Genomic DNA, 13,703 nt, shown 5'->3' with positions numbered 1-13,703 from the left:
TTCTCCCGCTCTCCTTTCTCTCTCTCTCTCACCCTTTCTCCCTGTCTCTCTTTCTCCTCTCTCTCCCCCTTTCTCTCTCTCTCTCTCTTTCTCCTCAGCATGAGCAAAGTGATGCATTACCATGGATGCAGAAGCCACCTGCAAGACCACAGCAAGGTGACAGAGCTGGACGACAAATTTGACCTGGTGGTCGACGCCAACGATGTCATCTTAGAACGAGTGGTGAGCGGAGCAGCAGCCTTTCGTGAAGACTCCCAAAGGGACTACTCTTTGTCTGTCTCTCTGTCTCTCTCTCTCTCCCTTTTGCGTTCTTGTGATCTGCCTACAACTTCCTTCTCTGAAATTTCAGAGCATGTTATTGGACGAAGCTGCCGGAGTGAACAAGAACCAACAGCCGGTCCTTCCCACAGGCCTGCAGCCACCCAAGACCATCATCTCTAGTTGGAATCGCAAGGTAGAGACTCATTTATGCTCGGCATGTTTAAAGTGCAGGGTTAACTATCCCTAAACTGCTTCTCTCTAGGTCATGGGTCTCTCACCTTGGGCCCTTTAAGACTTGTGGACTTGGGAATTCTGGGAGTTGAAGTCCACAAGTCTTAAAGGGCCCAAAGTAGGAGAATCCTGCTTTAAGTAAACTCCGAAGGTTACAGTTCACCTCTAGCTAATTTGGGAAGAGGACATCTTACGTTCTGCAGGGGTCCAATCTGACAATTTGGCCAGGCAGGATTTTTTTTTAAAAAAAAACCAGGGTTAGATGAAGTATGGTGTATCCCCAATGGATAGAGAAAAAGAAATCTGAGGGAAAGGAGGTTATGTAAAGTTATTTGGTTACATGTATAAATATGGGGAAAAACAAATGTTATAAAATGGAAAATGGATATATAAATAAAGATATATAAAGAATATAAGTTATGCCTATGATAAGGGGTGATATTAATAGTTAAACAGATTGGGAATTGAAAACTGTAGAAGGAATACAGTTTAACGTATATGGAAATACGACATCAACGCCATTTACCGAAAAAGGACTAAAAAGATTTAATGTTTGTTGCTGTTTTGTTTTGTTTGTTTATACATTTCAGTGTGTTGCCTGTCTCTTTAGTGTCTTCTTTTTAATGTTTATATTCAATAAAAATTATTATTTTTTAAAAAGAAGCATGGTATATCAATTGGCTCTGTGATTCAAAAGCCATGTATTTTCAAATTTGAGCTAGCGGGGAAAATGTTAGGCTTTTGCCAGCTGGGAGTTTCCCAAGAACAGGGATCAGCAACCCACGGCTCTGGAGCCGCATGTGTCTCTTTCATCTCTTGTTCCGGCTCCCTGTCGCTCAAAATGTGCACCACAATCACCAAGGCAAGGAGTAATACCCGCTGGCATGAGATTTATTGACTTTTTCGACACTACCCCCCCCCCCCCCCACTCCCCGGTAGCCCAACCATGGATAAATCTAAGAAAAGAAAAGTTTTAGAAGGAAACAGAACTACATAGTCTAGTTCTGTGGCCACTCAGGGAAATAGTCATGCGAGGGAAGGTTTTGTGACTCCCAATTTTTTCTTTTCTGTGGAAAATGGGTCCAAATGGCTCTTTTGAGTGTTCAAGGTTGCCAGCCTCCACTCAAGAGCATCTAACTAGATGAAACTCTCATCTTGGCCTCCAATTTCCCTTTCCCCAGCAAAACCGGGACACCAATACAAGGTCGAATCCGGAGATGTTCCGCCTTCTCCACGCGAAGAACATCGTCCGTCCTCAGCTCAAGTTCCGCGAGAAGGTGGACAATTCCAATACCCCGTTTGTGCCCAAAATCTTCGTCAAGCCCAACGCTCTGAAGCCCTTGCCCAAAGGTGTGAAGGAAGGGGGGGCAATGCGGGTAGACAGATCTACATTGTGCCTGGCTGTTCCTTCCAACGGCAACAGGCTGGGGATAATTGGCGACCCGGGGAGCATCCGGGTGGCTTGGTCTTAACCACTTGGTTTCCCTCTCTCCAGCACTCTTAAAAAGCCGCCAGGAGCCTAAGGAGCGTCCGGAAGATCTCGATGTGCCCCCTGCCCTGGCTGACTTTCTCCACCAGCAGAGGACCCAGCAGACAGAGCAAGACATGTAAGGACAGGAAGCTTAATTTTATTCAGTCGGTTAGAGACATTGTTAGAAAGGCGGCACTGCAGGCTAATTTGGCTGACTGCAGACTGCCGGCAGTTCGATCCTGACCGGGTCAAGGTTGCCTCAGCCTTCCATCCTTCCAAGGTCGGTAAAATGAGAACTTAGTTTTCTGGGGGCAATATGCTGACCCTGTAAACCACTTAGAGAGGATTGTAAATAGCATTTACAATTGTGAAGCATTGTGAAGCTATATGTACCTCTATCTCAGAACGCCTCTACTTAAGAACTTTTCTAGATAAGAACCGGGTGTTCAAGATTTTTTTTGCTTCTTCTTAAGAACCATTTTCTACTTAAGAACCGGAGCCCAGAAAAACTTTCCAGGAAACTTGAGAGCGGCACGAAGGCCCGGACAGTTCACCTTTATTCCCGACCATCTCACACTTTTCTGGGCTGCCAGAGGAGCCTTTCAGTGGCGCTTAAGGAGGCTTTGGCAGTCTAGAGCAAACGAAGCATTTTCCTTTCTTTGGGCACTTGGAGAGGGAATAAACCTCTGCCCGCGCCTAGAGAAAAGAAACACTCCCTTCGCTCTGGGCAGCAACTGTCCTCCTCCTCCTCTTCTTCCTCCTCCTTCTCCCACCCAAATTCCGAGCTTTTATTCCTTTCCTAATGATTTTGCAGGCATTATTTGCTTTTACATTGATTCCTATGGGAAAAATTACTTCTACTTATAAACTTACAAACTTTTCTACTTAAGAACCTGGTCACGGAACAAATTAAGTTTGCAAGTAGAGGTACCACTGTATACTGTATTTTTCGGAGTATAAGAGGCCATTTTGGGGGAGGAAAACAAGGAGAATAAAATTCTACCTCTGCCTAATAGCAAGCAGCACAAATGATATGCAGTGTTTGCTATGTATTTCTGTGCATGTGTGTCTGACCCATAGACATCGCAAAGAATTGAAGAAATGTACATTATTTATTTTATTTTATTTATTAATAGGACTTTTATGCCTCCCCCTTCCGAGAACTTGGGGCGGCTTACAACATATAATAAAACAATATATAACATCTTAAATCCAATTAATTAAATTTAAAATCTAAAAACCCCAAACCCATTTAAAAAGTCATTCCATTCGATCAACAGTATCTCAACACATTTGTCGGCCAGGGGGCAAGAGTCTAGTGGCCCCAAGACTGGCGGAATAAATGAGTCTTTAGACTGTTGTGGAAAGGGAGGAGGGGAGGCAGTGTGAATCTCTGGGGCGAGCTGATTCCAGAGGGCTGGGGCCCCCACAGACAAGGCTCTTGCCCTAGGCCCCACCAAATGACATTGTCTAGTTGATGGGACCTGGAGAAGCCAACTCTGTGAGACCTGACCGGTCACCGGGATTCATGCAGCAGAAGGCAGTCCTGCAGGTATTCTGGCCCAATGCCATGTAGGGCAGTATATGGCAGTATTCTGACAGTATATCAATGCCAGAAAGTTTTCTTAAATGTAGTCACACTTAACTCCTCCCAAGAATTTAAACAGATCTACTCCAAACATGACTCAGTCAGGGTTTAACTCAGCTGCCTTATCTTAATACTAAAACAGGACACTGCTACATTTCAGACTATACTTGTACAGTTTTCAGACTGTACTTTACAGTTTCTGTTAAAATTGATGTAGCTTTCTGGAAGTATACATTATTTCTCTGCTGTTTAAAAGAAGACACAATAGCACTGGGCCTCTTCAGATCGAGCATTTATTTTAAAAAGCAGCTTCATTTTGTTAATTGTCCAATAATTTGAACATTCTACAGACATTTATAGTTATTAACCTTACATCCAGGTTCAGCAGTCTGCTTAGCACAGAAAATGAATATCTACCTCGGCCTCTCCCTCCCAGCAATTTGCCTCCTTGCAGCTTTAGTTTCACTTTTAGTTTTAGCACATGGCCTGCCTGCAGCCTCAATCAGCTGAGGATCGGGAAGCCAATAATCAGTTGCTTGGCTTAACACGCTCTATGCTGTTTGCTGCAAGGAGGTGAATTGCTGGGAGGCAGAAGCCAAAGGGCGGGGTGGCTGGATGGGCTGCATTCGGTGTATAAGACGGACCCAAGTTTTCACCCTCTTTTGGGGGGTAAAAAGGTACGTCTTATACTTGCTGTATAGGAGTCGTGGTGATTCAGTGGTTGGAATGTAAGATTGCAGACTAACTCTGCCCACAATCTGGAGTTCAATCCTGGCTTGCTCAAGGTTGCATCCTTCCAGGGTCAGTAAAATGACCCCTATTGTTGGGTGTAAGATGCTGGTTGGGTAAAGCCCTTAGAGAGGACTGTAAAGCAATATATACTGTAATTCTAAGTATGCTGTTGCTAAATATGTTATGACTGTCCGGATATACAGAGCTACACAGCAGGACTTGACAAGATACCAGAATTTATAGTGTGGCAGTTTAGGAACCAGTGCAGAGAAATAACGGTGACACTTTTGTAGAAAACAGTAGTAAACAGTTTTACTCTTCAGTGCAATCAAAATATCTTCTGTCTTAGTCTTCTATTTACAGGAATAAACTTTGGGTAAGATAGGTAAGAAAGTGAGGACAAATCAAGGGAAATATTTCTTCACCCAGAGGGTCCTTGGTTGATGGAATTCCCTTCCAGAAGAGGTCGTGACAGCTGTCAGCCTGGAGAGCTTCAAGGCAGGATTGGACAGATTCATGGATGCCAAGTGTATCGGTGGTTATTGAAATGTCCATGTGCCACCTCTATGTTGGTTGAGGCAGGCAGGATTCCCTTGAGTACCATTTGTTGGGGGTCAGGGGAAAGGGAGGGTTTTGCTTTCTCTTTCTGTTCAAGATCCCCAAGGACAATTGGTGGGCCACTGTGGGACACAGAATGCTGGACTTGATGGGCTTTGGCCTGATTCAGCAGGACTCTTCTTAGGTTCTTATGTTCTTTGCTTTATGCAGTAAAGCTTTCTTACATGTAGATACTAAACCAATTCAGGTTTCTCCGTATCAACACTACAGTTCTAACTCAATAATTAACTGAAGCTGAAAACTGCTCCAGCCAGCCAATTAACCATATTACCACCAACAATAGCCGCCCCGAGTCTACGGAGAGGGGCGGCATACAAATCTAATAAATAAATAATAATAATAACAACAGCCACAGCCAACAGTTAACAACCATTGTAAAGTTGCTTTGCATTTTATAATGCTCTGGCCCAATCAGGTCGCAGTTTACACCCTATGACTCAGCATTCATTACTGTTTAACGTGCTTCTTTTACTTTATATCAGTGGTTCTCAACCTTTCTAATGCCGCGACCCCTTAATACAGTTCCTCGTGTTGTGGTGACCCCCAACCATAAGTCTAGCGCAAATTCTCCCAACAAAGCTTTAAGATGATTGGCAGGAAGGTCAGAGGGACACCCCCACTGTAAACGCATGATTGGTCGGATTGTAAAAATATGTTCCAAGGCGCCAGAATAGAAGCTTTAGTTCCTAACACCATGGGAAATTTGTATTTTCCCATGATCTTAGGCAACCCCTGTAAAATGGGCATTCGACCCCCAAAGGGGTCCTGACTCCCAGGTTGAGAACCACTGCCTTATATGGTAACATAATGGAATATCACCTAGGATTGAGCTAATCCTTGACGACCACCATTAATATAATTTATTAAAATTAATTAAGACTTTGGGCAGCTTTTAAAAAATGATTAAAACAATTAAATGGGCAGCCGGGACTAAATTTGTAGAACGTATTTCTTCTTGTGATCTCCCAAAAAGCTGCAGGGAATTCAAAGCAGCATTGCCTTTGGAATTCTGGGAAATTCCTTAAATTATATAGCCATCATCTCCCAGAACTGAATCCGGGCAGCTGTATACCTCAAATAAATAGATTTTAATCCCATAACATCCTAATATAGAAAGTTTGAGAATCAACCTACCACTTTGGTTCTCTTCTATTTATTCCTGATGCTACTGTTTTCTAGTTCCTTCTTTAGTTAAGAATCACATAGTTCCTGATTGTACCGTTCTTCTGGATTCTTGCAGGTTTGCTCACCCTTATCGGTATGAATTGGAACATTTTTCAGTACCAGAAGAATTTCTCGAAAAGCCTCAGGTAGAGGTGAGTGTTGGGCCAAGTCATCCATCTTCCCCCAGCTCCTGGGCTCTACAGATGAAACTACAATTAATCCTTCCTTCCTTCCTTTTTCTTTCTTTCTTTCTCTCTCCCTCTCTTCCTGCTTCTTTCTTTTTCCCTTTCCCTTTCTTTTTCCCTTCCTTTCTTTCTCTTTCTTCCTCATTTTCCTTCTTTCTCCCTCCCTCCCTCCCTTTCTTTCTCCCTTCCTTTCTTTCTCCCTTTCTTTCTTTCTCCATTTCTTTCTTTCTCCCTTCTTTCCATTCCTTCCTTTTTTCTTTCTCCCTTTCCTATCTTTCTCCATTTCTTCCTTCCTACCTACCTTTGTTTCTTTCTTTCTTACTCCCTTTCTTTCTTTTTTCTTTTTCTTTCTTTCTCCCTTTCTTTCTTCATTTTGCCAGATGTTCAGACCATTAACAGAGACTCCCTACCACTTCATTTCAACGTTGGAGGAGTTAGTAGATCTGAATGTGAAGCTGATGGGCTGCAAAGAGTTTGCTTTGGATTTAGAGGTGAGCCTTTTTAGGTGTGGCTTCTTTTTGTTTTATGCTTACAAAATAAATAAATAATAATGCAAGGGGCTGTGAGTTGGACTATAAGACGCACCAGTATATAAGATGTGCCAAGATTTCAAAGAGGTAAATAAGAATAAAAGTTTTCGTCCTCCACACCCAAATCCTCTCTGCGTCCCGGGTTTTTTGCAAAACTGGGCCCATTTGTATTTTTTATAATTTTTTGTAAAAAAAATGGAACAGGCAAAGGATTGGGAAGCCTGCAGAGCACTCCTGGTGGAAAGCAAAAATGCCCCACTTTTGAAAAAAACCGCCCTGGTTTTCACCCTTTTATTTGCAAAAATGGCAGTTGGCAGAGGGTTTGGGGGGCCTGCAGAGAGCTCCTGGGGGGTGAGGGAAGGCAAAAACACCCCTGTTTTTGTGAAAAACAGACTGTTTTTTGCCATTTGTTTTGCAGAAACGGGGCTGTTTTTGCCTTCTCCCAGCCCCAAGGAGCTCTCTGCAGGCCTCCCAAACCCTCTGCCCACCCCATTTTTCTCAACAGGCGAAAAAACCCTGCGAGTCGAAGCAGGGCACCCTGCCAGCCAAAAATGGGAAAACCCCATTTTTCGCAACGGGCCCATTTTTTGTAATGGGCTTTGGGAGGCCAAAAATGTCTGTATTCAGTGTATAAGGCGCACCGACATTTCCACCCTCTTTTAGAGAGGGGAAAGGTGTGTCTTATACTCCAAAAAATACGGTACTTTGTCTTACGACCTCCTTTGTTTCTCTCCCGTAGCACCATTCCTATCGGAGCTTCTTGGGGCTGACTTGCCTGATGCAGATCTCTACCCGAACTGAAGACTTCATCATTGACCCACTGGAGCTACGCAGCAACTTGTACATCTTGAACGAAACTTTCACTGACCCTGCAATCGTCAAGGTGAATGAAAGGAGGAGGCGGTTGGAGATGAGAATGTGGCAGATTTGATGCAGGCAGGTTTCCCTCTCCCCATCCAGGTGTCCTGGAGTTAATCAAAGTCTTTATGGGCTTCGTAGGAGGCTGCCGCTAAACCCAGCTGAGTTTTCTCAAATGTGGCCAAAGATCGGGATTGCAAAGATGGAGAACTCATATAGCGCCCCTGGAACATCAGCATCCCATGCAAAAGTCCAGTTCCCTCACCATAGAGTCTCTTCCTAGCATGGCGTCCCTTTTCCTCTGCCGACCGGAAGTCCAGTTCCCCCCCACCATAGAGTCTCCTCCTAGCGTGGCGTCCTTTTTCCTCTGCTGACCGGAAATCCAGTTCCCCCACCATAGAGTCTCCTCCTAGCATGGCGTCCCTTTTCCTCTGCCGATCGGAAGTCCAGTTCCCCCACCATAGAGTCTCCTCCTAGCATGGCGTCCTTTTTCCTCTGCCGACCAGAAATCCAGTTCCCCCACCATAGAGTCTCCTCCTAGCGTGGCGTCCTTTTTCCTCTGCCGACCGGAAGTCTAGTCCCCCCACCATAGCGTCTCCTCCTAGCATGGCGTCCTTTTTCCTCTGCCGACCGGACGTCCGGTTCCCCCACCATAGAGTCTCCTTCTAGCATGGCGTCCTTTTTCCTCTGCCGATCAGAAGTCCACTTCCCCACCATAGAGTCTCCTTCTAGCTCAGCATCCTTTCTCCTCTACCTGACCTAACCGAAAGCCCTATCAATTATGGAGCCGAGTGGTGACAGAGGGATGAAAGAGCCACATGCGCCTCCAGAGCCGATCCCTGAGCTGGGCTGAGGAGGAGCCCTTTTGCCAGAATCGGGAGCAGGCGGTGACCCAATGGAAAGCCAAGAGGTGGCTTTTGAAGACCGTGTGTTCTCTTGTTGGGGATTCCGCAGGTCCTTCATGGTGCTGATTCGGATGTGGAATGGCTTCAGCGGGATTTTGGCCTCTATCTGGTGAACGTCTTCGACACCCACCAGGCAGCACGGCTGCTCAACCTCGGGCGCCACTCTCTGCACCATCTGATGAAGTTCTATTGCGACGTGGAGGCCAAGAAGCAGTATCAGCTAGCGGACTGGAGGATCCGGTAATATTTGGTTGTGGGAAGAGCCTTTTCCGATGCAGGGTCCCCTCTTCATTCCTTCGGTTACTTTGCTCTTTTTAGCTTAGGAAAAGAAAAAAAAATTCTTTTGCAGCCAAGTGGACACAGAAGGAATTTGTCAGGGTTCCAAATAGCATTGAAAATTAAATCAGAGTCCAAGGCAAAGTAGTCCTCAAAATTCCAATTTATTAGTTGTGGGATATGCAGCAAGCCTGGAAAAGAGGGAAATTGGGGAATTATCAGAGAAAATCGGCGGTTCAGGAATTATCAGGGAATTCGTGAAAAAAACAGAATGAACCAGGGGGGGAAATAAACTATTAAAAGTCAGGGAAAAATCATGTAAAAAAAATGGATCGCGCTGCCTGACAGAGTCAAGCAAAAATGAGCATAACTGTGGCAACAACTTGTTTCCTCAGCTACTGATATTTCTCCATGGCTTAGCTGTTTGTTATGACATCATCCACAACTGCACCTTAACTAGATCGCAAGTTACAGGGAAATGTCAGGGAAATATCAGGGAATTTCAAAATGCTTTTCCCCTGGACACCCTGTAGTTGGCACATCTGGGAGAAACCCGAATCTAAAGCCATGAGGGGTTTCTCCACCCAGTTTAAAGTTCATTCCCTTGTCTCCACACCCACAATTCCCTCACGTTGACCAGTCTTCCTCTGCCAATGTGTCCGCTACTCCCTTCAACGTCTGGGCAGGTGTTGAACAAAGGATGACCTTGAGACTCTAGAAGGAATTTGTTATGGCTGCATCTCTACATCCCTCATGCAACAGCTTCTCCCAAGTTCCCACAACACAACAGGAACACATTCTACAGCATAAGTGTGGCAGGCCAAGGTCTCCAACTCAACGATGGCTTCAGCCTGACAGAATTGGTCTCTGGTGCATATGCTATCAGTGTCTATAAAAGGGAAAAAGGGGGGAGAAAATACATTCATCAAGAATCATAAGATACAACACCGATAAGGTCCCACAGAATTGGCCTTTTCCGGGTCCCGTCGACTAAACAATGTCTTCTGGCGGGCCCCAGGGGAAGAGCCTTCTCTGTGGCAGCCCCGACCCTCTGGAATCAACTCCCCCAAGAGATCAGAACTGCCCCCACCCTCCTCGCCTTTCGTAAATTGCTCAAGACCCACCTATATTGCCAGGCATGGGGGAATTGAGACATCTCCCCCAGGATTATATAGTTTATGTATATTGTATGGTATGTTTGTGTTGTATGATTTTTAAATGACGGGTGTTTAGATAATTTTTTAATATTAGATTTGTTGCATTGTATACTGTTGTTGTTACTGTTGTGAGCCGCCCCGAGTCTGTGGAGAGGGGCGGCATACAAATCTAATAAATAATAATAATAACTTAGTGATAGTCATAGAGCCGGGGTGGCGCAGTGGTTAGAGTGCAGCACTGCAGGCTCCTTCAGCTAATTGCTAGTGCTAGCTGTAGTTCAGCAGTTCAAATCTCACCACTGGCTCAAGGTTGACTCTGCCTTCCATCCTTCTGGGTCAAACGAGGACCCAGATTGTGTGAACGGCTTATAGAGGGCTGTAAAGCACTGTGAAGCGGTGTATAAGTCTAAATGCTATTGCTATGCTATAGGTTACTAATAAGCAATCAAAGCATGCTCAAAAGCAAACAGAACACTATAAATAGTAAACATACAAGCAACATGGTGATAATCCTGTGGAAGGAGACAGGTAATAGGGAGGATGCAAAGAAGAATAGTAATACTGTACAGTCTTAGTAAATAGTTTGACAGTGTTGTGGGAATTGCTGTATTTTTCAGAGTAAAAAGAAGCTTTGAAGAAGAGACTGGACAGTCATTTGTCTGAAATAGTATAGGTTCTCCTGCTCAAGCAGGGGATGGACTAGAACAGTGTTTCCCAACCTTGGCAACTTGAAGGTATTTGGACTTCAATTCCCAGAATTCCCCAGCCAGCAAATGCTGGCTGGGGAATTCTGGGAGTTGAAGTCCAGATATCTTCAAGTTGCCAAGGTTGGATAACACTGGACTAGAAGACCTCCAAGGTTCCTTCCAGCTCTATTCTGATTGAACTTTCCTTCCTTAAAACATCTTACAACACCTGACGAGAAAACACAGATGCTGTAATTAAAATTCATCTGGAGGGGAAAAAAATATGACTTGGCTGCCCCCATTTGGGTCTCTATTTCCCTTAGCTCTATTGGGAGTCCTCGACTTACAAGAGTTAATTTAATTTTAATTTAATGTAATTTGCTTAACTTCAAAATCGCTCAATTCCTAGTGGACGCTGGGCGGCGTAGAACCATAGGCAGGTCACTTAGCAACTGTTCAAAGTTACAACAGGGCCAATAAAAGCGGTTTAACGACTGGGATTTTTTTCATACTCCAGACCGTTGCAGCCACCCCACGATCACATGATCAAAATCCAGACATTCAGCAACTGACTCATACATACCCGGTGGGGGGGGGCGGTCACGTGATCCCATTTTGCAACCTCTGACAAGGGAAGTCAGCGGGTAGAGGGGGAGGGGGGGCAGATTAACTTAACAACCGTGTTCCTAACTTAACAGCTGCAGGGATTCACTTGTGGCAAGGATGGTTGTGAAATGGGACACAATTCCCTTGCTCGGACCCTAGCTTGGCCAATACACATGGGCTCAATTGCGCCCTCTCTTTTTTTTTCTTCCTTCTCTGGCCTTGTTTTTTTCTAGCCCGCTGCCGGAGGAAATGGTCTATTACGCCCGCGAGGATACCCACTACTTGCTGTATATCTACGACAGAGTGAGGGAGGCGCTCTGGGAAATGGCCAACGAGCAGCCCACTCAGCTCCAAGTGGTTTGGCAGCGAAGCCGGGGCATCTGCTTAAAGGTGAGGGGTGGAGAAAGCAGGACTTATCCTGGGGCTCAAGGGGAGAAAAGAAGCCGTTGCATTAGAGCAGCGGCCTGTGGGGTACATAGATCCGGCCTGTGGAGCTGTCCTGGAAACAGCAAAGCACCAGCCCGTAGTGCCTCTGCTGGTGAAAATGGAGCTCGGGAGGGCTGTCTGTGGCCATTCCAAGCTCCATTTTTGCTGGCAGAGGGATTTTTTTTTAATATAAATATTTTTATTGATTTTTATAATATAAAAAACACACACACAACATATAACAAGTGCTCAGTGATTGTGCCCACCACCAGACAAACATTCATACCCCATCACCAATCGGGGGTGTTTCTTGTATAAATCATTTTAACCCAAGAGCGAAATATTTATTTACGTATTATAAAGTGATTCCAACTTGTTTCTTATAGCTTGTCTCGGATCCTACTCGCCATATATCGTCTTACCTTGTCCCATCGCCCCATTAGTTGTCGCAATTCAGTTTCATTAGTCAAATTCATCCTTTTGTCCATAATCTCAAATTGAATGTGGTCCACCATGTACCGACACCAATTTTGCATTGCCCATTTTGTCGCGTCCTTCCAACCTAAGACTATTACCGCCTGAGCGCTTTCTATCACTGCTTCTTTTATTTCTCTGAATTCTCTCATCTCATTACTTTTAACTAATACTGCCACTTCCTTAGTAATTATCCATCTTATATTTAATATCCTATTAATATCCTCTTGCACTTTTTGCCAAAAATTCTGCACTACTGGGCATTCCCAGAGCATATGCATAAACACTCCTTTATCTTGACACCCATGCCAACAAATACCTTTAACATTCTGCTGAAAGTGTGCAAGTTGAACGGGTGTGTAATACCACTTATGTAACATTTTCCATCTCATTTCCCTAACTCTTGTATTCTGCTGGCAGAGGGTTGAAGGTGGTTGTCGCAGCCACAATCAGAGGTTGGGAGCCCGTTTTCGCTGGCACAGTGTTATAGGATGCTGTCACAGCTGAAAACGGAGCTCATGAACACCACGGGGAACTCTCCCAAGCTTCGTTTTTGCTGGGTTGTAGGAGGCTGTCACACCTGAAAATGGAGTTCGTGAAGGCCTTGGGCGGCCCTCCTAAGCTCCGTGTTCACTGGCAGAAGGTGTAGGAGGCTGTTACAGCCAAAATTTGAGCTCCAGAGCCTGTTTTCGCTGGCAGACAGTTGTGGGAAGCTCTCAAAGCTGAAAATGGAGCTCGTAAAGGCCAGACACAGCCATCCTGAGCTCCGTTTTTGCTGGCAGAGGGCTGTAGGAGGCTGTCACAGCTGAAAATGAAGCTTGCGAGCTCCATTTTCATTGGCAGAGTGTTGCAGGAGGCTGTCGCAGCTACAATCAGAGTTCAGGAGCCCATTTTTGCTGGCAGAGTGCTCAGGCCGCCACAGATGCCCCTGACACAAGTGATGCTTAGCTGGCCACACCCACCCCGGCCATGCTGCCAGTAGTGAGTTTTCACTTAGCTTTGGTACCAGCTCGGGAATTGGTATGGGCGGAGCACAGGGCGTTTTTGATGATGTTCAGGTGGGTCCGCGGAGCCTCCCGCCGCCGCCACTATCAGTTCACCCGAACCGGTGTGAACCAGTAGCAACCCACCACTGCACGCCGCCCTGACCCTTCCGAGGCCAAACCAGAACCCCGATGTGACCCTGAATGAAATCAAGTTTGACACCTGTTAAGGAGGGTGCAGAACCCTTGAGTTATCAAGGACATGCACAGAGAAAAACGTGGGATTCCAGCAGATATCCAGGAGACAGTGTATATAATAGTGTTTACTTTATTTATTTATTTATTTATTGTATTTATATGCCGCTAGTTCCGAAACGGACTCAGGGCAGAAATAGCACAGTCAACCATAATATTACAAGCCTGTCTTTGTCTTACATATCAGACATACATTACAGCTTACAAATACAGTGGTACATCTACCTAAGAATGCCTCTACTTACGAACTTTTCCAGATAAGAACCAGGTGTTCAAGATTTTTTTATCTCTTCTCAA

General features: G+C 45.1%; 1 protein-coding gene across 1 annotated transcript in view; it reads left to right on the top strand.

Moving 5' to 3' along the window:
* Nucleotides 1–13,703, top strand: part of EXOSC10 (exosome component 10) — a 33,226-nt gene that overhangs the window by 3,595 nt on the left and 15,928 nt on the right. Inside the window, exons 3-11 of the mRNA XM_070759270.1 lie at nt 99–222; nt 350–454; nt 1,674–1,842; nt 1,988–2,099; nt 6,142–6,217; nt 6,631–6,741; nt 7,520–7,663; nt 8,593–8,783; nt 11,502–11,658. Coding sequence (XP_070615371.1) covers nt 99–222; nt 350–454; nt 1,674–1,842; nt 1,988–2,099; nt 6,142–6,217; nt 6,631–6,741; nt 7,520–7,663; nt 8,593–8,783; nt 11,502–11,658 — 1,189 coding nt within the window. The remainder of the gene's footprint in view (nt 1–98; nt 223–349; nt 455–1,673; nt 1,843–1,987; nt 2,100–6,141; nt 6,218–6,630; nt 6,742–7,519; nt 7,664–8,592; nt 8,784–11,501; nt 11,659–13,703) is intronic.

This window comes from Erythrolamprus reginae, chromosome 8 (genome assembly GCF_031021105.1).
Source record: "Erythrolamprus reginae isolate rEryReg1 chromosome 8, rEryReg1.hap1, whole genome shotgun sequence".
Classification (NCBI taxonomy): Eukaryota; Metazoa; Chordata; class Lepidosauria; order Squamata; family Dipsadidae; genus Erythrolamprus; species Erythrolamprus reginae.
The sequence above is the reverse complement of the archived record's forward strand: the minus strand, read 5'-3'. Positions and strand labels throughout refer to the sequence as shown.